A 26930-nucleotide genomic window follows, 5' to 3' on the forward strand; every position below is an offset into this window, starting at 1 on the left:
TAGCCAGAATGCGAATGCCAACGGCGCGCCGGCAGGTGCTCCCATTTCTGCCGGCTATTTGAAATTTTAATGAGCAATTATAGGCATGTAAAACTAAATCATGAAATAATCACCGAATCATTAACATAAATAATTCACATTTTTACACGTGGCAAAAACAACACGAGCTTGGAGGACGTGGCAAGCACTTGAGCAAATTCAAAAGTAATTAATATGCATGGAAATTCTCGTTTTTTTCTGGGTGATGCCAATGGGCGTCTGGCAGGGGCGTGGCAGTATGCTAATTGGCACGCACTTTAGATTCCAGCAAAAAAATACCTAATGATATTTGCAACAATTCATATGAAGTATTACCACTTAAAGACAAAATTCACTTTTTTTTACATTAACCAAAAACAAACTTAAATCCACCCATGGGTGTCTATATTTAGGTCCCTTTTCCGAACGCATTGAGGCATTTAAACTTTTACTTAATTGTGCGCAACTCTGCATAAAATGTTGATTTATTGCGTCAACTAGCGACTGCCGGTAACGAGTTCACCTAACTCGAACTCTTGCAAATATTTTGCTGCGAGTTGGCCAAGAAACTACCGCCCACACAGCCGGGTCAAAAGTCAAATAGTTTCGGCAAAGAAATTTGTCATACGGAGCGCAGTCGTCTTTTGTCGTCGGCATATTGTTTCTGGTTAATTAAGTTATTACCATAATGAGCTTGCAGGTATTTCGGTCCTTATTTATGGGCTTGCAGCGGAATAGAGTCTAAGGTCTTGTTTGACAAAGGTAAAAACTTTGCGGCAACTTTCCCTTTTTTTCCCAGGGCAAAGCCATAAAAAAGGTTCGCGGCAAATGCGTTTGTTGTAAACCCGGTGTAGAAAAGTAGAAGGGGGGGGGCTGAGAAACTCTTAGCCAGGACGAAATTGCAAAGCGTCGCCAAAATTGTCACAACTGTAAAATGCGCAATTGCGCCGGATCGTAAATCTTTAGCAACAATGGGGCAGACACATGAGTGGCCCACTAAACGCGGACGGACGTGAAATGTGCAGCCTGCTTAAAACATAAAAATGCCGGGCCAACTGGATGGGATTGCCAAAAGAATCGGGCAAAGTGGCTGCGTAAAACATGAAGTAATGCGAATGCCAAATGCGAAATGAGTTGAGTGCTACAAATCGTAAAGTTTCGCCAGCAGTCGCTAGGCGTATCATAAAACCTATACCCATGCAGCCATATACCATTTTTTCAACCCTTGCATATGTGAGCGGCACATAAAAAGCCCTTAGCTGCTGCGTATCGTATGCTACTCATTTCTTCCGCCGACTCAGCCCATCAAGGCGATCAAAAAATCAAAATTATTTCGCTGTCAAATTGCTAATAATAACTTGTATTACAGAATGCCAGCCAACTACCGCCCGGTAATTTAGCTTTATTCCACTTCACCCCACAGAGCGGCAGATAGCGAGGAGCAGACAAAACCGTGACAGAGTCAAATAAACAATGAGACCAATAAAAATACGCTTAAGCTTTCATAGGCGTTTTTTATGACAACAATATAAATGCAAAGGGGAAAATATTATACTCGGGAAAGCCCCATCCGCTCTTCCTTCACGTTTTCCGAACCCTTCAACAGTTTGCGGGCCTTTGCACGATAAATTCCACCTTGACTCCAACTATTTTGCCCAAATATTCGTTGTGTAACCATGTTCGCCTTGTGGCGAGGGGGCTCTTTTATGATAATAGTTTCGTGTTGGCAAAATTTATTTATCTGATTCCCTGCGACTCTCCTCCACTCACGGCGTATGTATGTCTAACAAATAAAAATTATGTTAAAACATGCAAATATGCGTTAAGTTTTGATTTATGAACGTCGAACGGGGGAAGCCCCCCCCGCGCATGTTTGTCCGCTGTTAATAATGATTACGCCCCATCCTAAGGATATAGGATATAGTTACGTTTAGGGTCCTGGGAAGTTTGTGCGGTTGACAACGATCCGTGGCCATAAATTGGGGGGCGTGTCGCAGGGCCCAAATGAAAATTGATTTGCCGGGCCTAATTGAATGGGGTTTTCTTGGCATTCTTTTTGTTGCTTAGTAGCTTCTATACTTATTTCTGGGTCGACTAATTGAAAAAGTTAAAACCAAATTGGGTACAGGCCATTACGGAAATTAAACGCGTGCGCTTCAGAAGGGACAAAAATATTAAGAAAACATAATCTGGCAGAAAATTTGTGCGCCGTTTATAAATAGCGAGCGGTTTTCCTGAATGCCGCCGCTCTCCCTCGATTTTCCCAGCCATTTCCCAGCATCACATTTGGCCCTGGCATTGTGCCTGTGTCGCTCTACCTTTGGCATTCATTGCCATAATTTCCTGTAATAAGAACGACGCGTCGTCTGGCTCTCAGTTCGAGCCGCAGTTTCGGTTCGAGTTTGAGTTTGAGTTTGAGTTCGAGTCCGGGGTCCCAAGTCCGTAGTCGAAAGTCCGGAGTGTACGCACACCGGAAACTTTGTTGGCCTGCCGACTGGAGTGACACTCATGATTTCCTTACCTTTACTCGCCGGCGGTTTCCGTGTGGCCCAATTCGTGCGAATCGAGCGGGAGCCAAGCCACTGGCCATTCATGGCCGTAATGGCGCTTTCGGCTTCCTGCGGGGCGATAATGAAGACAGAGACACGGTCAGGAGCAGAATCGGAGTAGGAAGGACACGGTGAGAAATCTCACTTGAATAATGTCAACTCAAATAAATACGATTTTTTCAGAGTAATATAAGTTCAGTGGTACATCAAAATAACTATTTTAAATAGTAAGAAAACCGTCAAAACAGAAAATATTTAGAAATATATTTTAGAAATAATAATAAATCGAAGGAAATCCATTTTAAATAGTAGGTAAATCGACAAAACAGAAAATAACTTGTCCAAAGTCTTAGTCCTGATTTTAGAAATAATAAAAAAACTAAGGAAATCTATTTTGAATCAAGTTTTACCATCAAAACAGAAAATAACATGTCACAACTCTTAGTCCTGATTTTAGAAATAATACCAAATCTATATGAGATTTCCTGAGCATTGTTATATTTGCAATATAAGACTATTTAATATTTTTGGCAGCGTGCATTGTCGAATTCAAATAAAGAGCCTGCGCACGACTGCATAAATATGCACTTAAATATGCTAATGCCACTGGCGGCTCTTACCGATTTCTTGATGAAGGACACAAAGCCATAGCCCTTCGACTTCAAGGTTTGTGGATCGCGCACCACGCGACAGTCGCTGCAAAAAAAGAGGAAAATAACACGAAATGTAAACATTAAAGTCTCGAACAGAGTTCACTAAGTCTTAAATATATATTTCTGTGCAGGGGAGCCTCCTGCCGTTCTGGCAAACTTTAAAATTTATGCAAATTCCTAATAAAGACATCTCCCGAGAACTCCGCCTGCGTCTCCGTCTGGCCGACGTGTTCAAATATTTCCGTTCGAGTACAAAATACAAATATATTCAGTCTGTGTTTGCCGGCGTGGGCGGGGGCGTCGGAGTGGGCGTGGCTCCTTGTAATTCGGAAATTAGAAATCTGACCTCATGCTGGAAACTTTTTATTTATCTTGCAGTTTGCGAAGGGGCAGCTTCCGGATTTGAGCTGCCAAGAAACCAGTAACGGTCATCTCATCGCTGGGCTTTAAGATAACGATAAAGTTTCTTGATGAATTTCTGCCTTCCGAACCGTGATTTGCCCCTCAGCCATCTTGTTGCTTCCCTTCAGCGAAATCGAACTGCGCTCATTACAGTTGCGGGATAAAAGGACCTGCTCGTTTTGGTCACTTACACTAGTGACCCGGCACTTGTGCCAATTGGCCAACTTCCGACTCGGGGGCCCAAATTGATTTCCCCCAGCGGCTGTACGACTTCTCATTTGGACAATTGGGGCCTCGACACCGCACTAAAGCGGGCTGCCAGGAAACTTTGGCAATTACCCCCGGTCCGGCAGTTTACTTTTCATTTATGAAGCATAAACCACAGCGGCGGCGAAGTTGGCGACGCTGGCCGGCAACTTTTCTTTTTTTTTTTTATGATTATTATAAGTAAAACGCCGAGCTAGCGAACCCGTCGGGCGTTTTGGCCAGGCTTTGACTTTGTTTTGGGCTTTGGGCTTTGGCTTCTGGGGCTTGTTGCCAGGTCTTATTAAATATTCACACGCGCCGCGCATTTAACAAAACGAAACAAAATGCGCTGGGACCTCCGACAAAAATCCAAAAAAAAAACAGAATGTAATGCCAAAACCAGGCAACACCAAGCCGGGCAACAATGGCCCGAAAAAAAAACCAGAAAAACAAAGCCAAAAAAAAGGGCAAACAACGCCAGGCACGCATAAAAGTTTTGACAGCCGGAGCGGGGACATCTTGATCCTTGGGAGCCGCACGACCGAATCCCGGCGACTTTGTGCGTTAAGCGTTTTGACATGTTGGCTAGCAGATCGACTCCGAGTCCCGAGGAAAAGCCATAAGAAATAAAGTTCTTTAAGCCGCTCCCATACCAACCAGGCTCCTCCCTCCCTCGTCCAACATCCTTCGAAGATAATCAGCTGGCGAAGTGGGCTGAGTTTTTGGGGAGTATCGGCGATAATGATGTCAGCGATAGCTATCACAAAGGTGCCAAACGATTGTTCAATGGCACTGAAATGCGTAGCCATCGATACGGTTGTCAACAGGCGGTGATTGGAGTGGTATCGCTTTTCTATTCCTGACTGAGGTTGGCTTGTAAATGCGTTGTGTTTGTTCTATTTAAAGGTGCCTAAAAGCATAAGCAGGCTTACTTGGAACTCTGAATTCGAATTATTTCCTACTTTTAGACACTTGCCCAAGTATCATATTGATCTGATGCAGAGTTTTGCGTAAGTCTGCAGCTGTCAACGGCATTTGATGAAAGACATGACCAGTTCATTAGCGAATCAGAAAACCCTTTAGCCCAATCAAAGCCATGGTCATTAGAATGATTTTCAAATTATTAAAATTTAAATTGGCCATCGGCTGGAAGATGAGCGGAGCAGATTGCTGATAGACCGGCTGACTGAATCCTCCGCTTCGCGGTTCAAACAAGCGGCAAATCCGAAAATCAAATACTTTGGCGTAATTTTTGATAAGCCGCCGCAGGACCTCTTTTTGTGGGTGGAAGGGGAGGTGGAGGAGGCGGAGGAGCAGTTCCTCCCAGGAGACGGACTAACATTTTGACTCGAAACTTTGCGATTAAACAGAAGTTAATTAAGCCAAGTTTTTGATGCTGTCGTTGCCACGGGAGAGGAGGTGGGTCCTCGTGGGTGGTAAGTGGTTGTGGATGGCTAGTGACTTTGCCTTTTCATGCCGAAAAATAGCAACTTAAATATTTGAATGTCCCGACTTTTTGCCGCACTCTCCATCTGGCTGTTCGAGGCGACACTTACAGACAGCGAAAAGAGTTCGGCCAAAGTGGCATTTGCATAAATTCACTCTTTTTTTTGCCATTCAGTTATGAATTTTTTATGGAGTAGCGAGTTGCGAGCCTCCTCCACACGCGCCTGCCAATAATCAGAGAATGTGTGACAGGAAAATTGTCGCAAAAAAAGGGGGAAAATGCGAAATAAAAGCTGCAGAATGGGGAAATGGGAAAAAGGCAATTCCAAGTTAACTGGCAAATGGAAAATTTGCATTTTAATACTTACGAGATTTCGCCGAATGGTGTGAATGCTTCGCGCAATTGCTGAGTTTCAATTTCTGAGCTCAAGTCGCCGACAAAGATGTGGAATTGTTCTGCAAAAAAAGAGTGGGAAAGTGTCAAGTTGAGTATCGGGTTTTTTTGCAGATTTTCACAGATTTTCGCAGATTTTCACTGGGACTTTTGGGAAAGGGTTGATGCCGCTGGCGCATCGTGAATCGCACAAAATATGCACCAGATAAAAACGCAAATCAAATGAGAAACTCAAGTCATGCGCTTTTATTTCGCAATTTATTGCCAACGCTGACGCAGTACTTTAATGCATATTCATAAAAAAAAAGTCCAAGAAGCAGAACTTTCTCATGTATAATTTTATGCTGCATAAGCAGAGATAAGTTAATTGAAATCGCAAAGGAGCCGCGCAGATTGATGGGTTCAAATGGCTGGGCGAAGGCGATGACAAAAGCTGCCAAGCTCCCCGCCACCCACACTGTATTAGTTTTTCAGATACGTCACGCAAACCTCGCCCACTGTGTATCTCTTACGCTGCCACGCCCACTCGCCCACTGAAGAACGTCCCCATTAATACTAATTAACCCATTCATCTAAGTAAACTTTCCACGCTCGAATCTTCTGGCCCCATCATCAGGCCAAACATGGTGTACACATGCACAAACTCAAAGCCATTCGCTGTCATGCAGGCTGCACAAACACAAGTGCAGTGGGTGGCGCCACCAGCCACCCAACAAGCACCTATCTGCAATGCAACCACCTATCTCTGCACCGCAAAACACTACGAGAGCTTGAGGATCAAACAGAGAGGCAACTTTGGAATTGAACAACTTTTTACAGTCTTGGTGCTCGCAAAAGATTATACTTATTGCAAAGCAGACTGTATTAATTTAAGGAATAGATATCCCAAAGGATTTTAAATAACTCATATCTGTTTGTAGATATTACACAAATTTATGGGCTATTTCTTTTGCCATCAAATGCAAGACCAGAAAGTTTAGAGTGTACGCTTATACAATAAGAAGCTCACATGCAAAGCAAACACAACCACACTTGCGCGAATCGCAATCATTTATTATTATTTTTGTGTGCTTTGTCTCTGTGGCACAGAAAAAGTCGCGAGTGCGAAGGAAAGGGTGGCTTAGTTCGTCCTGGTGGTGCTGGTGGTGCTGGTGGTGCTCGTTCTCGTTGTCCTTCGTGCGCTCTTGTGTCAGCTCAGTTCGGTGGAGCTCAGCTCAGTAGCCAAGACTTGGCGAAAGGCGAAAGCAGCGGAGCGACGCACGTGGGGTGGTAATGGGTTAAGGGCCAATGCAATGGGGCATTTTTTCGGGGGTCAGCCCAGCGACGCCCCTTCCCATTTGCGCAAACACAAACACACAGTGAATTCTTACCCTAAATAATTAGCACTATTCAGCTGGGGCCACTGACGACTGCGACGACATTCGAGGCTGACAACGCCGCTGGGCGTGGCCCAGACCCACCCATTATACCACCCACCACCCAACGGCCTTGTCTGCTGCACGTGCAGAAATTAACATTTCCGGTAATTTTGCGAAAATGAAAAGCAAAGCGAAAAATTAACGGCAACGTCGTCGGCGCGGCCGCAGCGAAGGCAAAATGCGAAATGCGGAAAGCTTTTGTGTTAAATAAATATTAAAAGGAATTTCCCAGAGCCAGCGGAACTGATGGCGAAACGTTAAGGCGCGGGATCCTGGCCGGGCTGAATAAGTAGATTCGTTCTGACTGCGGCCTGTTGGCCTTTTAAAAACACAAACCAAACGAGTAAATCTCTGCGTGTTCACGTGTACAAATATACCAAGGGGGTGCACTGCGAGAAATTACACAGATTGGAACAGAAGCACTAAAATAGTAAGCGCCCATTGCGAAGGTATTAATGCTGAAAGCTGAAAGAGTGTTGTTTATAGAATGCATCAAATTGCACAGCTTTTTCGCGCAGTGCTCGCGTTTGTGTGTACGTGGCCACTTTTTATTTAATTGCGAATTGCGTATACGCCACCGTTAATGAGCCCATTGTAATCGCAGTGGCGGAGCCGAGCGCGGCTTAGTACATTGAGGCGGCTTGACTCGGCTCGAGTAGTTGGGGTTATTGTAAATCAATTGTGGGGGCTCACCCCCTTTCGCACACTTGGCTCAAAGGTGAAATGCTTTCGCCTGGCTGGCCAAAAAGGCGAACAGCACTGGCACGCAACCCGCCAAGTGTATGTAACGTTACTCTCGCACGTATCCGTGAGATTCGCGCTGACTGTGTGTGAGACAGACAAACGAGGCAGCCACTAATTGCAGTCAAAGGCCGCTTTAAATTTGCACTGAGCCGCGGGCTCGATTGGCAGTTCTTGCCCCACTGCCACGCCCCCCCCCCAGCTGCCACGCCGCCTTCGGTGTCAGCATGTCAAGCGCGATGGCAGCTTTTCATTTCTTTCGCCCGCTTCCGCTGCCGCTGCCGCAGCTCGGCTCGTTTGCTGATTAAAACGGTGCGTATGTAATGAGTTAATTAAGTTTTTGCCATCGTTACAGTCGCCCACTGTCGTTGCCGTTGTCGTTGTCGTTGTCGTTGTCTTTCACACACGTGCCCATAAATTAATCATAAATCCTTGCTAGCTGCACGGCAGTTACAAGTGTTTTGTATATTTGCCATGGAGGCACCCGGCCCTTTCCGTTCACCTGGTCTCCTGGCCTCCTGACTTACTTCACCCACCAACCTCCCGGACTTTCTGGGCGAGAGCGTTAACATCGTCGTCAGCCAGGTGATTCAGCCGGCGGGGACTGTGAGTCGCCTTTGGACAAAGTGTGTCAGCAGTGCCTCTTGCCACACCTCCTTTTGCCATTTGATTAAAGACGGCAGCTACTCAGGGCGTACACCAGCGTCCATGTGTGTGGGGCATTGGAGCACTGATAAAAATCATTCCTGCGGTATCAGCAATTTTGTTTCGCTTGATATACTTTCCCAGAAAGCCAATTAAACCGATTTAAATGTATAGCTTGGACGAAAGACTTGATTTTGGAAGATTTCTTGTGTTTATTTCTCCCAGTGCATAACTATACACTTCTACTTGTCTTGCCTGCTTCGGCGGCTCCTGTTTGTTGGCTTTAGTTGTTGTAAATTTTATGTTATCCGCTTTCATTGTTTGTATGCCTTTATTTATGTTACCCACTGCCTGCTGCCTTGCTTTACTGATTTGCCGTTGTTATTTATGCGTTTGTGCTAAACCTTATTTCCTGTTTGTCTTACATAAGCTGCAGCGCTTAATTACACGCAACCCCATCGAGGACACGATTCCGGGCAGGATGTGGCTGGCTGCCTTGCTGGCTGCCTTGCTGGCTGGTTGATCAGCCCCCAGGGAGTGAGTTGCTGCCCACGGCCTTGCCAAGATGTATGTGTCCCAGTCGCATCGATCCGTGGGCCCTAATGTTTTATTGACCGACCCCGGCAATCTCATTTCGCAATTCACTTTGTAAGCGACCACGCGGCGTATGCGTAATGGCAATTATGAACTGCCCAAACTAAGTGGGCAGTGCATTAAGGCTAAAAGCGTTTAGCCGGCGGTCAAAAAACCACCAGCTGACCGACTGCGCACTGATATCGTCCCGCTGTGACACTGAAAGCCCCAAACAAGCAAAACAATTTGACGCCAGCAACCGCAAAACGTGCTGGCCGCCCCAGCATCCATTCGCATTCAGATACATTTGAACCCAGCCCGGATACCCGTATACCCGGATACCCGGATGCCTGAGACCGCCCACAACTTAACCCAAAAATTGATGAATATGTAAGCAAATACGGGCCCAACACGCAGCGGGCTCCCTCTGTCATGTATACACATATAAAAAAGGATCAAAGTCCTGAGGCGCGTTAATTTTCCCAGACGTCAGCAGGAAAAGTTAGGGCTGCCCTTCCCCATTCCCATCCCCATTCCCATCCTCGTTCAGTGAATATGAAGGCAGGCCCACAAATTATATTGAAATGTTAATAATCCAGTTGCCTAGACGTGCTGTGCCATCCCGGGATGTCCGAAAAGGACAACTCAACTGTGAAAGGATATTTACATGGAGATTTGTATGCCGCTGACTTATGACTTTGATCAAGGCCGTCCCCTAAAACCCAATCAATGGGCTCCCTGCCGCATTTATGTGCTCTCGAGAGTCACTTATGCCCACAATTTGGCACTGCGGTTATCTAGGGGCTGCCTAAGTGCTGATAAGTCTAAAGATACATACATTTGTATGGGTGGCTTGGCAAATCTTTAAATTAAATTTGCTTGGTTGGCAAATCACAAATCAGGGCGCATTATAAAGTATAATGTGCTTTTAATTTCATTCATTTGCATGAAATGCGAGCAAAGAAAGCGAGCAGTGGGTCCTGGCCAACTGCTAAGTCGAACTAAAAAATCTAATTAGCGTCGGCCACTGCACGAGTCGACTTAAAGCAAACTTTGCGCTTTAATTTCATCTTGATTACGTCCTCGAACTGCAGCTGCAACGCCTGTTTGTGCAGCAAACTCGAAACAGAAAGCTCCCAACTCGAAAGCCAATCAACTTGACTCGCTAATGAAACGCCAGTCACTTTAAGGATACCCAACTCCCAGCCCGCTGCCTCTTTGGAGTTGACGCCATTAGACGCCGTTGCCGCCTTTGCAATGATAATGCTGATTTTTAATGCTGATTACCACAAGCTGCCAGGCCGCAATCCTTTGCCACCATTTTGTGCCCATTCTCGCACCGAATCTGTGATAACCGAGCTCTGGGAGTCAGCATCATTTCCGCAAGTGTGCGTGGCATTTAAGTTGCCACTTAAATGAGTCCCAGTCGTTTGTATTGTGTAAGTGCACAGAGAAAATAGGGGAATTACACTTTCATAACAATCCTGAAAACCATTTCGCAATGAGTGATATTTACAGATTCTTAGTACGCAAATTGTATAACTCAATATCTTTTATAAAGTTGTTTAAACAATATATGTTATATTTGGCTTTTGGTATTTCTTTCTCTGCATAATTCAGGTGGCAAGCTCCTTGGTTTGGAAAAAAACTGAGTGGGTGGAGCTGCCTCATCAAGTTGTCGCGTCGCGCAGATCAAATGAAAATTTCATTGTGTTGTGACTCGCTTTTCCTGTCTTTGTGTCGCTGTTTTCGCGGGTCCCGAGAAAATTTGCGCGGAAATTCGCCACCTTTTCATGTTTTCGTGACTGGCTTTGGAAACTTTTGGGAGCAGTGCACTGCCGCCGTATTGTTGTTTGTGTTGCCACCGGCGTCGGCGGCGACGTCTTCTGCGCTCGTCTAACGTGTAAAACAATGACTCATTAAGACTCATCTAAATTCTAATGAGATTCAGTAACTATTAAAAACAAAACATGACAGAAGCAAAGGCAAACGCAAATGCGGCAAAAGGGTTGCTGCCCCCGGGGCCACAAAAACCCAGCCCCAGCCCCACCCAAACCCCTTTGCACCACCGGAATCATCAGCAACCCCAGCAATTCCCGACTCTTATCAGGACCTCAACTCAAGTCCTTTTTAGTGCTGACTCTGCGAGTGCTCGACTTTAAGTGCCCGACCGAAACTTCAATCATTTGTATGCGACTCAAGCGCCCGGCTTTTAAGCAAATGTCAATAATTTGATTTAAATGTGGCAGGGTCCCACATTCCGCTTGCAGATCGCGTGCAAAATTCGCATTTAAATGCCAGTAGCCTACTGCCTACACTGGGTATTTGTCGATTTTCCAACTCCATGGGGTTGACAATCGTGTGAGGCGACAATGCAGCAGCAGCAGTCGGAAAACCCGGAGACGACAACGAATTTGCGTAGCCAGGAATCGAAAAAAGGCAGGACAGGCCAAGAAATGCAGCAAGGTTCAGTCCGGAGTCCTGAGTGCCGAGTGCCAGGAACATGTTGCCCTATAACTGGGAAATCCCACACACAGAGCCACTGCGAAATGGAAATTGCGTGTGTTCCGGCCTAGAAACAACAAAAGCAGCGCTGGTCGAAACCAAACAAACTTGGCTTAAAGAAACCAGGCGGTACACTGGCAGCAAATGTGGCAACTGGCTGAACAGCTGATCAGTTCATAGCCTAGGAAATATTCCAACAAATCAGTGAAGTATATAATATTTTAATTAATATAGGTAGGGATTGATGCGTCTTTCCTCTACCAATTCTAAATCCTCTGTCTGATTTCAAAATTTCCTCCACTCCTTTGATAAATACTCGCAACAATTTTCTATCCGTGCTGCTGGGGAGCCCATGTGTTTGCATTTGTGTCCGGGTTAGTTATATCCCACGCACACAAACGCACAGCAAGGCTATAGACAACACGCCCGCCCGCAACCCCCGGTGAACATTTAACGCTGCTGTAAGCGTTTGTCAAAAGGGGGTGGAACGGGTGGGGAGAAGATACCAAGCCAGCACCCGGAAAATGTATCTGTCGTCGTTGGTAGCACATGTTAGAGGTAAACGCGTCGCAGGTGGGGCAAGGGATGCAGCCCCCGTGTGCCAATCTGCATATTTGTCGGGCGCCACGAAATGTAAAGCAAGTAAAAACCTGGGTCAAATTGCGGTTACCGTTTTTATTTTCCGCCGTTACCGGTCTCTCGTCTCTTTTCCGCTTTCATTACACTTGGCCAGTTCCCATTTTTGTTTGCGCTGTGGGCGGTTGTATACAGTAGGTGTTGATACATCCACACTTACGGGGCATTTCCCTTTATTTCGTAGTGTCACTCGTTAGTCCGTTAGCCCGAATCGCTGTCGTGGCTATATGTTAGTATCGTAATAGTGGCAGTGATACTCCTTTTTTCCCAGCTCCAACATGACTTGTACATATGGGTTAGGCCGGGTTAGGATGGGATGGCATGGGATGTTATAGGGTACGATTCGGGTTAGCCGGGCGTTGGAGTGTTAATTGTAAGGTGTATGTGCCTGCTTTTTATGGAAATGCCGGGCAAGTGACTTCATTTAGTCTCGCACGTTTGCAGTTAATTAATTTGGCCCACTAGACACAGCAAGGCGTTGAAGTGGGTGCCAAATGAGATCATTTCAAGGGGTGGCCGTGTAAGTAAATTAATGTATAACAGCCATGAACTTGGGTTTCATTACATTAAAGTCATAAAAATGGTGAAACAGATGTACCTACTTGTCATCTTCTTTTTATTTAATAATTCTGGCTAAAATCCCAGCTCTGCTGCGGCAGTTACCATGCCAAAAAACAATATATGCATCGCAGACGGGAAAACGCAAAAGACGACGAACTGGAAATTCAAAAATCGTCGCTGAATGAAATGTTGAAATTGCACAACCCGCGTCTGGCATTTGGCTAACACATACATGGAAAAGCGGCCGGCAAGCTGACCGACCCCCTTCCCCTTTTCCCTTCTCCTCAACCTCCAGACTCTTACAAACCTTGTTACCTTTTTTTAGAACGCTGCGCAGCTGCTGCACTTTATTTCAGTCACTTGCTTTCCATTTTTTCCGAAACTCTCGCTCTTTTTTTGTTGGCCACGAGTGGCTTGTTTTTGCCATGTTCCCCCACTTTTTTCACTGTGCACATGTACGTGTGTGTGCGTTCGGTCGCTTTCTGTGAAGCCCGCTTTTGTGTGCAAGTGCGGTCATTTAATTTCGATTTGTGTTTTAGATTGTTTTGCGTTGCATTTGTTGATTTTTGCCATTTAAATAGAAATTTTTATTTTCTACACGTTCCCATGGCCGTGGCCCCCAGTTTTGGATTTGGGTTTGGATGGCCGGCTGCAGCCGTCGCCAGTTGGCCAGTTTTTTGTGCCTGTGTTGTTTTGGCCCGACGTTTTCCATCATTTTTTTTTTTGTTTATTTTTGAGCTCCCTTTTTTCTCTTTTTTTTTTCTTTTTTATTAACGCATGTCCATGGGGCATTGCCAGCGCGAACCAGCGCCGGGCAAATTGGATTTCTTTTTTCGGACATTTGAAACTGACGAACGCCGACCGGGGACCACGGATGTGCGGCATCAGCAGGGACCTAACTCAAAATATATGCAGCTACCATGCTGTCGCAGCCTCCTAGCCGCCCAATCAGCCAACCACCCAACCACCCAATCACCGAACCACCGAACTAGCCAGCACCACCCATCCTGCACCACCGTTTCTATTAGCTACGCGCATTCATAAGAGCGGAAATTTAATCTATGCCACAGTCGCGTTCATTTGCCCACTTCTTTTTTCGATCGCGCTCTGTTTCGCTTTTGTCAATTTAAAGCTGCCGGCAAATGCTATCAACTCGCAATGTTCGTTAAATATTTAAATTGGCGCAGAACTAATGAAATAAAACCAATGCGAGAGCGATGTCAGAGCGATTCCCAAGTGGCTTCAGTTGGTTAAATTTGTGCCGGCTGCTTGGTTCGTTGGTTGACTGGGTTCGGTTTCGTTTGGTTTGGTTTAGAGGTCTTTAATGTCCCTGGGGAGTCGCTGGATTAAGGGGTGGAATTTAAATATATATCCCGGCTGGGAGTGGGTCATGTTAGGTGGCTAATAAGGGGGATTACTGTGCCGCAGCGGTGAGGTTTTTAAATGAACAAGCTAGACAGATTATGAAGCGCACAAATTATGAATAAATAATCTGTATTAAATGTAAGATTTTTGGGTAATTTAAGTACTAATTACTAGTACTATTATTCGCTTTTCTTTCTATCATTCCTGATCTCTTAAAGAGCTTAATGCCCAAATTAGAGCAGACTTTTCGCAGTGTAGGCTGGGGTGTGCAAGGCACGGCATTCAGCTCACGTAGCATCTTGCTTTAAATGCTTAAATAGAAGCAAAGCCAGCCGAAAATCAACAATAACAAACGAGCCACAATCCGGCAGGCACATCGCACTCTCGCACACGCAGGCCAAAAATTGGCATAAATAAGTAAAAGCGGCAACAGCGCCAAAGTCAACTTAGACGTCGCCATATTGCGCATACGACGCGTGTGCCCGTGTGTGTACGGGTGAGGGCAGTCCTCCCCCTGCCCACGTGTGTGTGTGAGTCCTGTTGGTGTATTTACTCAACTGCTGTACCCAAAGCGCACTTGAGTGTGTATCATCATCAACATCAGCTGCTCTTCAGCCACCCAAACCAAACCAAGCCAAACCAAGCCAAACCGACGACCAGAAGCAGCAGCAAAAACCCGGACCAAGTTGAAGTTGCCGACTCCGGCGGCAGCACTAAAGATACAATGCTGCAGATACAGCCAGAAGAGTCGTGCCCCACAGGACATTCCCCCCCTGCATTCTGTGGCCACTACACTGACAGTATCTTTGGATGCTTAACAACATTACAAGCTGACTTATGAAAAAGGGGATGCGTTCGGGCGAGTCCCCTGCAATTTGACTTGACTTTTACGTATCGTCAAGTACTTTTCTGGTTTTGCCCACTCGGGGGACATTTGTCAGTCGAGAGACGAATTTAATTTCTGCCATTTTGCGAGCGATGTCTGCGCACAGATATGAATTGCAATGAAAGTCATACTCGACATGTACGAGTATGTATGACGAGACGAGATATCCATATTCCGGATTCCAGTGGGTCGTGGTCGGTCTAGTCCGGTTGTCTGGCCAAACGGCAAAACTCGTTTTTAATATGCAGCCTGCAGTGGGCGCACACAGCGTATGCGTAATATTATTACAACTGCAGCAGAAGCATCAAATGAAACTATTTTCTGGCCCTCTTCTGTGGGCGTGTGGCCCACACTGAATTCATTTCGCATTTAAATTGCTGTTCAGAGAGCAATTAGCCGAAATTATTGCTGCTACGTGTGCATCGTCACTTGGCATGCCCAAATTAGTGGAGCTCGGGCCACCATGGCGAATGCTTAATGCGAGGCGAAAGGGAAAAATGGGCAGAAAATGGGGGAAAAAAACAGAAAACTGCTGATTTGCGGTTTGCCAATACCCAAACAATGCGAGTTCCGCAACCACAACGAGATTCCCAATAATTTACCAATCGCCCAGCCAAAGGAAAAAAGTCGGAAAGACGGCAGAATTATGCCAAAACAAATCAAGCAAATGAAAATATCACAGCCACAAAATCAGGGCAAGACACACGCAGCGCTGCACAGTGGGTGGGATGAGGATGATGGGTGGTGGATGGTGGGTGCTGGTGGTGCCACAAATGCTGTGCTTAATAGGCATCAGCTGGGTATTAAGTTGTTGTTTTTTGTCATCGTCTTCGCCGCTTCTTGGCAGCATGACAACCTTTTTTTTATGCCATTCCTACAGGACGAGCGGCTGGCGGAAAGGAGGAAGTAAGTCCCGAAGTCCTGAATCTCAGTCGTTTTGACAGGCGTTTGCCCTTGCCTGTGAATTCAACAAACAATTTGCGGAATGCCATTAGGTGACGCCTATTGCTGAAATTATCTCTGGCTTTCTTGCTTTCTCCTTTGTGGAGCGAAATTTCAATCACCTCATCTTTTGTTAAACTCCAGACCTGGGCAAATAGGCAATAACAAAGGAAGCCCATGGAAAGTATTGCCTACTTTTGTGGGCGCTCAATGTTAATGGGTTTTATTGTGAGCAAAAAAGGTAATACAAAGAAATAAAATCCACAAACTCTCTTCCCCTTTAAAATCATCATATAGCCATAAGCCTTTGATTGTTTTCAAATCATTTAGGCTGTTCCTTATTCAACACCCTCGCCGAAATTGCATTAAAACTTTGACCTCACACGGGGGAAAAAATAGAAGCACAAGCCAAAAGAAAAAATTAAAAATTAATAGCAACTGTCGAGTGCCAATGGAAACCACAATGCAGCGCACAACTAGAAATACAAAAAAAAAATAAAGAAATAAAAAGAACAACACAAACTGCGCAACAAAAACTAACCGACTAACAAAGTGTAAAAAACTATTGAGTGCTGGCGTCCCAACACTTCACTTTTGCCCTTCCCCATCCTCGATTTCTGCAACTAACAAAAATTTCTAATTTAAAAGTTTTACGCCCAACCGCCGACGACGAGCAACGAGCAACGAGCGGGCCAAAAACAAAAAGTGGGCGGAAAATGAAGGCAGCCGAAGCTGGAAAATAGAAAACAGCAACAAATACATAGACATAGACACAGACATAAACGGCAAATAAAAATGCAACAAACACAGAAAGGCAGGCACACACACACACACAGACGCGCGCAGATAATGCAATTCCCGCCCAGGAAGAAAGTGGCTAGCTGCAATTTTGTTGCTGCCGACTTCGTCCTGCTTTCGTCCTGGCTTTGTCCTCGTCATCGTCAGCGCTTCGTCCTCGTAGGCGTTGTGTTGTTCTTGCCCACATCGTTAGCAATGCTCATCGGCAACATTTCGTCAGCTTCCGCTAGTGGGTGGGCTGGGTGGTGTGGGTGGTTCTCGGCGGTTCCTGGTGGCTGCTGGCGGCTCCTGGTGGGGCGGTGGGTCAGCGGAACAGCCAGTGAGTTTGCGGCGGTTGGAGGAGCGCGTCATGCGCGTTGGCCATCCTGCGTGGGCTGCAGTCGCAGTCGCAGGGGCAAAGCAAAGGCAAAGGCACTCGCTCCTCCTCCATCTTGCCAGCCACTATTTTTATATGCTGGCCCAGTCTTTGTGGCACTCGCCCCCGGGGATTTCTAGCCGGATTCGGTGGTGCCACGGTGCCAGTGGTGGTGGTTTGGGACGAGCGTTTGTCATTGTGCATTACTTTTAGCATGCATCGCGGCGCGTTCTCTGATGCAACAATGTTGCCCGCCCATTGTTGTAACTTGCTTGTTGTTGCCCGGTTCGTTGGCTTACACTTGGAGAAAGTTCAGCAAGCGTCTGCACTTGGCCATAAAAGTCCCCCAATTATCATAAGCATATTAAAACCAAAGAAACTTCTTTCAACTTTTTGGAAACATTGTAAGTAGAATAATACATTACATAAATGCTTAACTCAACTTCGCAAGTAATTGCTGCACATTGCTTTCAGTGATCGCTCAAGGTTCTGCTCTTCAAGAAATTTTACGATGATTTTCATTTTCATATTCGAATCGTGTGCTCGTGCGGGTTGGGAATAGCTTGCAAATCGAATTATATCTGCTGCCACAATGTAGACAACGAACAAGGTCGCATTACAATGCCTGCAGTCTCGTCCTGCATCTCGTCCTTTTCGCCCTTTGGCCTTTGCTATCCCTTTGACCGCCACTTTGTTGTGTGGCCTGCGGTCCTCTTTTTTAGCTGGGGCTCCGAAATTACCTTACTCTCGAAATTGGCTGCCGAAAAGGCCATACTTTTATGACCCTGTGTCTGAGGCTTCATATTTCATTTTTATATGTGCTCTTTAATATGTATTTTGTCGTGCATAAGGTTGACATTTTGACACACTAATAAACATAATTTGCCCATAAAATACACTTTATTGCGCGTGCCCTGTATCAGCCATCAGTTTGGCTTCAAGGATTCATGGGGCTTGTGCAGCTCCAGTGGGCTAATGCCGATGAGCGACAGTTAATGACAGGATATAGCGTTAGACGAGACAGGCATAAAGCCCAAATTAGGCGCACCTGGGTTCACTGACCAACCTTTCGACCAACTCCATTTGCTCGCGCCTCGACTTGCATAATTAATTGCCAGTTTAATGGGGAAGTTCTTGCTGCACTGCTCCGCTGCTGGAAATCACATTTTCCCATTTCGCACACAAACATTTTGAAAAATTTATTAGCAAGAGCTTACAAGCGCCATCCCATTTTGCAGCGTTAAGTAATTTCGTTATTTGCCAAACATGCGACCGGTTCGGCCCACAAATCCCGACGAGCCACGCCTTTTGATGCCATTATCTCATTCGGCAGCCTTGTCATCTCGTAAAGGATGCCTATTATAAATTAATTTTTGCCAGCCGTGGCTTTTCCTTGCCATCCTTATCGCCTCTATCACTCGCAGAGGGCCCGCACCTAAATGCCGAGCATGTTGCTCCTGTTCCGGGCCATGTGTTGGTTATGGCGCCGATGTGTGTGCGCCCGACTATATGACTATATAATTTTTTGATTTAACGCCGAGGCTGCTACTCTTCCTGCTGCTTTGGCAATTTTTCAAAAAAAAAAAGGAAGAGAAAAAAGAAAACACACCCTCATGCTTTCATTTTTGTTGGCCTGCTGTAAAAGTTGAAAGTTGTGCTGGTGCTTTTCCGCATTTCCCGCTCCTCATATGTGACATTGATGCCTCCGCGCGCTGTGTGTGAGCTGTTTTATTGTTATCATTAAAGCGTGCCACATCCCATCTTGTTTGACATGTTGTCTTTGTCTTGGCCCTGGGCCTCCGATTCCACCAATGATGCGGGCTGGCTCCTGGAGGCTGCCTCAACAAGTTTGACATGGCACTGGGGATGGGTGCCGGTGCCGGTTCCGAGATCCCATTATGATTAAAAATTGCTCTGCCAGGGCTTATCTTTTGCGGCTGGCTGCGATCATTAATGAAGCAGAAAGTGATTGCCTAGGGCCATGATTAATTGGTGGCTAAAATACAGAACGGCCCCGAAGGGACGAAGGAGTATAATCAAAAGAAAGCTTCCTGCTTTTCGGGTGCTAACTGCATTTCATTCATCAACGCTTGCCAACCGCAACGAGCAGCTGCTGTTTGGGGCTGTGGGGGAAAGCAGATGCATTGGAAATTCAAATAAAATTTACCACAGTTTCTCGTAACTTTGTCAACGATGCGCAACATGACGCTGATGTCTGCCAGACATCTTGAGGGTGTGGCGGGGGAAAAGTCTGGGGGGGGGAAAGTGGAAAAAGACCAAGACCTGCCAGCGAATTGCAATTTGCAATTTTATGGCAGCGCTGCTGGAAACAGTGGCAGTACGAAACACTGGGAAAAGTGTCCTTTATGTCAATTATGCAAATGCCATTAAGCAGACTACAATTATTCCCTTAACATCAAATATGTACAATTTATAATTAAAGCCATGGTCTGAATACATCATGTTTCCAAGTAACGAAGCTCCATAACTATAAATATTCGGACAGCAATAAATATCAAATTAAACATATTTATAATTATATTACTGTGAAAGTGACAGCCCTTTTCTGCCAGTGCACCAGAAGCCGCCGCAGTACAAAACAAACCAATTTAAATTTTCAGCGAAGTCGGTGGATCGGCGGTCGGTGTTAGTTTGGATGCAAAAACACAGTTAACGGGAATGAAGATGGGGAAAGGCGTGGAAAATCAGGAAAAGCGGGAAAAGCGGGACAGACGGAGCTGGCGAAAAGCGCAACAAAGCGTAGCTGACAAAATCAAACCGACAGGGCCAGCAAAACAAAACGCTGCAAAAAGAACGAGCTGAAATATTCGCAATGACAATTGAAAGTCGGAATTGAAAGTGGGTGGTTGTGCAAGGTGGTGCAGGGTCATGGGTGGCGGAGTGGCGGGGTGGCTGGGTGGTGTGTGGTTTGCTGGTTGTGGGGGCACAAGGTGGTTGCTGCGGACTGGCCAAACACTCAATCAATAAATTATGCTGCCACGAAATATACAAATCAGCGAACGGGGAAGTGTCGCGGCTGCCACAAAGTCAGGGGAGCATGGAGGAGCTGTGGGTGGTGCTGTGGGTGGTGCTGTTGCTGGCACTGGGGTGGTGCTGCTTGTTTGGCTGGTCACGCGGCAGCTGCAGAACAAAAGGCCATGCCACGACCCAGGAGCAGAGCAGCGAGTGACCCAAGCGGCGCACAGACGGATGTGGCTTTGTGGCTTTTTGTGCGGTCGCTGCTGCTGCTGCTTCTCTCTGCCTCTGTTGACGTCGGGCACCGCAGCTGCTGTTACTCATTCGAGGAGGATCCTGTTGTCGATGGTCATGACCAAGATAGCACCATCACATGGCCAACACAAGCAGCAGCCGAGGGCAAACAGGGGCGTAGTGATTGGGGTTGTTTTCAAAAGGGGTCACAAGCTTAAGCAAAATGAATTCAAATTAACTTAATTGTGGCAACCAGAAATATTACCGAAATGCCCATTGAACTTTCAGCTCCATCTGCAGCAGCCCTAATCTCACCACGGATCCCCAAGGGAAGCCCCTCCAAGCCAAAAGTGAATGGTAACCATGTCCACCCGGCTGACATTGTCAAGCGCGTTGACTGCCGGCTGCATTGTGCCCCGTGCCACGGACATGGCCTGTTTCTGTTGCTGCGTCCAGCTTCTGTGGCTGCGACAGCCTCCAAACAGGCGCCAAAGACAAAGGCAAAGGCGCCCAGCCACCCGGATGGCAAAATGGCCGCCCGGCTGACGCACGGCTGACCTCAGCCCCTCAGCCGCAACCCAGAGCGGACTTTAAAGCCGCTGCCAGACGGAACGGCTCAACGGCATCGATTTTTCCACACAGGACAGGAAGAGGAGCAGACATTTTGCATGTGCGTCTGGCTGACATTTAAAATGCTGTGTATAAAACATTGATCATGATTGACGATTGCGAAATTACGAGCACTGGGATCCGCATGTGGATGCTGTGCCCGCAGGATAACAAGCACAATGCTGCCACCAGATGTGCTTGTATTTGTGCATGTGCGTGTTATGATGGCCCGCCAAACATTTTTATCTGCGGCCACTGCGCACAAAAGTATGCAACACCGCTCCTGGGGAAAGTATGCACGTTTTATGTGCTTTTTGGCAGACTCATCTGAGAGCGAACGGTCACTGGGATATGCAGCTTGGGGTCTTTAAAAGTTTTGGATATCGGAATAAAATAAAATAAATTGGATATCCATCTCAGTTGCACTGTTCCAGTCAGAAACCTAAGCTATATACCCAACTGAATTTAGATAAGATTATTTTTAATAATTTGTTTATGTTATCCCTCTATAGCTTAAACTAAAGAACATTCAGTTTGACCGCCTACAAGAGAAGACAGAGATGTTACAGACTTTCGACTTACTGCCTTGGCTCGCCTTCACAGGCTACTTGATCGATATTTGTAATCGTCCTTTAATTTGCACCCATCACGCACACGACGCACCTGACCAGACCACAGGACCTCCACTGCCACACCCCTTTGCCGCCTCCACCGCCTCCACCTGGCCATGTCCAGTCAAGCGGTCCATTGTCCCCGCTGTGACTGTCATGAAGTCCAACAAAGCGGAAGCTGTAGGAATTTACCAACGTTTAAACTTTAATGCCTGCTACAACAGTTTTTATTCCTTCCTCCTTTTCTCTTTTAGTCCTTGTTGCATGTGAGTGTTAGTGTGTGTGTGGGCTTGAGATTTTTTTCCAGCCGGGATGTCTCTTTTTTACGCCCCTTCTGCCCTTTATCCCGCCGCCCGCTCCAATTGAACCTAATCCGGCTGCTAAAGTATTAGCTACGTAGTTGTATGCTCATCCCGGCTGTCCAAACTGCCTTATGCTGCTTTTGTTGTTTGCTGGCATTTAGCAAAAAACAAAACAAAAGGAGCCAAGAAAGGACGAGGAAAACGGGCGGAAAATCAGGCGGAATGCCAGGCAGCTCTGCACAGGAGTGACGTTTGTAAAAAGTTTTCCCTCTGGAAGTGGAACTGCACCGTCCACTTAATAACAGGGCATCAGCCGCTGGACGTCACTTGGCATACTAATCCATTGCCCACTTGCACCGCCCACTGAGCTAAGAGGGCATCCTGTAAAGAAATGCCCCATTCCACCATGCCATATGCCATATGTTGTATTCCATATCCTGTCGCACGGGGAAAAGCGCAATACCATCTACCAATGCTCAACTATTTGGATCATCATATCATGAAAATCCTGAACTCATTAAATTACGGTGTAAACTTTTCCGTCTTTCCCACAAGCTGTCTTAGCAAAATTTATGGAAAAACTTTTTCATTCATTGAAGTGCAATTGCAATTTTTGCGAGTGCATCCTTTGGGTATTGGGTATTCTTTGCTGCATTCCAGCACCTTCCTGGCAGCCAGACAAAGTCGCTGCCAAAGTGGACAGCGAATGGACAGCAGGGCAAAGACATTAATGACAGCCAACATCAATGAGTGTCGGGTGGCGTTGAAAAATTAATACAAAACGACGTTGACAACCGGGGAAAAACAAAGGGGTCTCCCTGGGGACTCCATTTCCTTCAGCGAGCTGGCAGGTGATGGTCGGCTGACTTGGCTTGGCGTCAAACATGGCGTATGATTGATTTTCCAGTCGTAAACTATGGCTGAGCTGTGAGCCAAAGTCGGGGGCGCCAGATAAAGCGGCAAATAAGCTTCAATAATAATAAAAGTTATAAATCTTTCGGCATGGTCTGCGGAGGACAAGGCGAAGTCCTTCCAAAAGGACGACGACGACATGCTGCAACTCGGCGATAATAACAATTTATTGCACACACACACACACACACACACCGACACACACGTGCAAGAAAATGCCGCGAGACACGATTGCAACAACAAATGGCGAGGACAAAGCGCAAAAAGCGAGCATAAAAACCACACAATAATAAAAATGAACAATGACAGGTTAATAGCAAATAAATGAAAGCCCATAAGGAGAAAGCAGAGCAGCGCACAGGAGCTGGGTGGAAAAAAACGCAGCCAGACAAAGGACGAGATGGCGATGCCGATGCCAATGCCTCCGGTCCAGACGACAAACTATCCCCTTGGCCTAGGCACAATTGATATATAGTTTTCAATTTTAAAAACCATCGAGCAGCTGCAACGGCGAGGCGTTGTGGCAGAAAAAATGCCCAAGATATACGTAGCACGCAGCTGGCATATTTAAAGCATAATAACTGCAAGGGGGCAAGGACACGCCAGGACATGGAGGAATGATAATGGCGGCAAACGTACTTAACGGCCACAATAATGACGATAATGGGCGATGAGTTAGCGAGCAGTGAGCACTGAGCAGGTTGACAAAATGCACTCGGCATGCAATTCACTGGCTGCCAATAATAATCGTAATCATCATCATCATTATCATTAGGGAGCAGCAGTGGCAGCAGGTGCAGCCAAGGGACATTCGACTTTCGCACACGAATCGGTCTTTGTGTCTGCCTATGGAAGCGGAAAATGCATTAACTCAGCAGCAGACGCCGAACTGAATTTACACTGCACTTTGAGGGGGCTTTTCCCACTCGCCAATTGTTATTCCGAACTACGAGTATGTCTCTGAATTCATCGGTCTAATTATAGGGCTTTTAATGGCTTCTCCCACGGAATTTATAGTGTTTTCCAATGTATTCAGGGGATCTGCCCTGCAAAAAGGACCCCAGTTTAAGCTGTAATTATAAAAAATGTATGTTGGCTGTCGGTAAACATTTAATATGCTTATTTATTCAATTACATTGAAGCGCAGTGCAAAAACTATCGCTGCAGCCAGAAACATGAATATGCAAATCGTTGGAGAGCTAGGAAAAAATTGCTAGATAAAATAATATAAATAATTTGCATTATGTGCAGCAGCTACAGCTAAATGGGCTTCAAATTCAGCCATAATCTGCACAGCTCTGCGCGCTCAATTTTATTTCACTTTATTTTATAATTTAAATATGCCATATTTAATATACGATAGGTGTCGCAAGCCGCCTGCAAGCGGATTAAATTCCGACCCGCCACAATTTATTAAATTTTCGCTCGGCCAGCGCGAGCAGCTCCATAGCGACAAAGTGAAAAATCGATCACCTGTTTAAAGTTGGCCCACCCAAGCCAGAGGAAAATAAAAAAATTTTTAAAAAAATAGAAGAAAAAAGGAAAAACTGAGAGCACAACAATGGCCAGGCTACTTGGCAGCTGTGCCAACGCATCAGTCAACGTCCTTACCGTCCTTAACAAAGGACGACATTTGCCGGTTGCGACACTCAGACAAAAAGAGTAGCCACTTTATAAGCCAAATTCAACGCCGCCTTTGTCTGTTTGCTTACAACTTTCGAGTTGCACATTCTTGTGTCGTTCGCTTTTGGCAATTTGTTTCTGCATCCTACAACGGATTCAATTGAAAATTTTCCTCAGACACTCGGCAAATTTAAAAACAAATTTGCCGCAAAGCAACGCCAGCAAACTTGCCAAAGAAACTTTTCTTTCCACAGTCCGACTACAACTCCACAGCTCCACAGTTCTCCAGTTCGATTTTCAATTCCCCGTCTCGGAAAAGCTGGTCAAGTGTGGACGTGCGTTTAAATGCTACGTATACGCCGCGTTGGCCGCCTTGTCTTGCACTTTTTGCTCTGACCCACAGGGGGCACCAAAAAAAGCGAAGAACAAGAGCGGCGGCAGCAGACAGACAAGTGCCACGCCCCATTCTGGTATTTACATTGCCACCCACGCCGTCTGTTTGCTTTTGCCACGAGTGTGTTTGCCTTTCGTTTAGTCAGCATGCCAACTATGACAAAATCGAGGAATCAGGGAGTCCAAATCAAAATCAAAATCGAATCGAATCGAGTCGATTCGAGTCGATTGACTGAGCCAATGTCACTGTGGAAATTGTCAATAATTTCAAATTGATTTCTATTTGACTTAGCAGGGCAACAAAGGCAAACACCTTTGCTTCTATAATTGTGATACTGATAGCTGTTGTGTGTGGGCTGTTGTATTCCTTATGTTTAGCGGCAAAGTGAAAACGTAAACTTGGACAAACACGCTGGCCTCGTTCTGGGCCCAAATATCATTAGACAGCTATTAGAGGCTTGGCCAACTTTTACGACGAGACCATAAAAAGCATTACTTGAACTGCTCAAGCTGCTCGTAAAACTCGTGAAATTTGTATGGACCTGCGACTCAGACTGGGAATGGAACTGGAGTATGGCCATAGGCGTAGGCAGGCAATAAAAGCCAATCGATAAGTGCCCAAAGTGTTGGAGGTCCTCGTAAACAAATGGGGCGAGCCCACACCTCAATGGGTAACGCTCATCCATCAGCGAATCGTCAAGGGAGCTGCCCAGTTTGGGGTACGAATTTATTAGCTGGCCCATCAACATATCGATTATGACAATTACGCGCGGGGCACACTAATATTAATGTTGCCATTAGCCTTGCAACAAAATGATGGAGCTGCCATTTGCGGTAATTTAAAGTCCATATATGGTTAGAGTATGCTGATTCTTTAGCTTACCCTGCTTGGGCGAGATGCAGAGCACCTGCTGCTGCTGCGGCGACTGCTGCTGCGAGTGGATCTGGTACTGCTGCTGCTGCTGCACCACCACTGCCTGCTGCTGGGCGGCACAGACTGCTGCGGCCACGGCCTGCTGCTGCTGATGGTGGGCTGCTGCGGCTGCAGCGGCGGCGGCTGCTGCGGCGGCCTGCTGCTGCGACTGCTGCTGCTGGTGCGGCGACTGCGACTGGGGATGCTGCTGCTGCTGCTGCTGTTGCTGCTGCTGCTGGGTGGTGACAATGGTCATCTGCTGCGACTGCTGCTTGCCGTTGGGCGCCTGCTGCTGCGACTGCTGCACCTGCTGCTGCTGCTGCGGGGGGGCGGTGGCCTGTTGCTGCTGCTGCTGCTGCTGGAGGTGCGTCTGGTGGATGGCCAGCAGCTTTGTCTCGTAGGGCTTTCCGTGGGCGGCGCTGAGCGTCATCTGGGCGGTGGCTGGCATCATCAGCGTGGGCATGGCCAACATTTTCCGGCTGGCTCAGTGGTGCTGGTACTTTTGCGGTGCGAAATTTGCACGTTCTGCGGTTAAACGCAGCTCGCTTTAATGCTTAATGAAGTGCCTGGCGCCTTGCAGTTGATGATATAAACAAATTGTGTTATAATTTGGCTAGGTTCGGGTTTTTATTTTAATGGCCGCCTTTTTGTGTGAAACCGCACCGTTGTTGTTGCTACTGCTGCTGTTGTTGCTGCTGCTGCTTTTTGTTTGATCAAACGATTTGATGCATTAAATAATTTCTACAATTTTGCTAATTTGGAAAATGCTGCCTTTTTGTGGTTTTCCTTGACGTTTGTTCCGCTTCGTGTTGTTTGTGGTTGGTTTTAGTTTTTATAAAAAATTTCCTCTTTGCTTGACCGTCACTTATCACAGACCAATGAATTTTGTTTTCGAAAAGTTCATTTGGTTTTTGAATTATGTTTCCAGGCAGAATCCCCAGCACTCAAGGCAAGCGGATTCCCTTGGTTATAACTTTCTATGGAAATATTAAAGCACATAATTCTTTAGCTTGACGAAATATTTGCCAAACAAAAAATGAAATTATACCGCAGGCTGTAAAACATGAGTACAAGCGAACAAACAAGGATAATTAACTTCGCCTGGCTGCTAGTGTGATCAATGTCCTTCGAACCATAAGAAAAGTAAATAAAACTGACGACTTTCCTGGTTTTTATTGGCACCACGCACAACCATTACCATATATCAAGACTAAGCCATTCACA

The 26930-nt window shown here is 46.2% G+C and overlaps 1 protein-coding gene across 7 annotated transcripts in view; it reads right to left on the reverse strand.

Moving 5' to 3' along the window:
* LOC6554278 (polyadenylate-binding protein RBP45) overlaps positions 1 to 26930 on the reverse strand; it is a 57027-nt gene that overhangs the window by 7373 nt on the left and 22724 nt on the right. For 3 of the 7 annotated variants that reach the window (XM_015153540.2, XM_001981438.3, XM_026983610.1), the window contains exons 2-5: positions 25677 to 26683; positions 5683 to 5770; positions 3188 to 3263; positions 2540 to 2636 (exon numbers count right to left, since the gene is read on the reverse strand). In XM_015153540.2, coding sequence (XP_015009026.1) covers positions 2540 to 2636; positions 3188 to 3263; positions 5683 to 5770; positions 25677 to 26178 — 763 coding nt within the window. In that variant the 5' untranslated portion in view covers positions 26179 to 26683. The remainder of the gene's footprint in view (positions 1 to 2539; positions 2637 to 3187; positions 3264 to 5682; positions 5771 to 25676; positions 26684 to 26930) is intronic. The other 4 variants (XM_026983591.1, XM_015153541.2, XM_026983597.1 and 1 more) reach the window with 2 other exon arrangements.

The sequence above is a fragment of the Drosophila erecta genome, unplaced genomic scaffold (assembly GCF_003286155.1).
Source record: "Drosophila erecta strain 14021-0224.00,06,07 unplaced genomic scaffold, DereRS2 tig00000000-arrow-pilon, whole genome shotgun sequence".
NCBI classification, from domain to species: Eukaryota; Metazoa; Arthropoda; class Insecta; order Diptera; family Drosophilidae; genus Drosophila; species Drosophila erecta.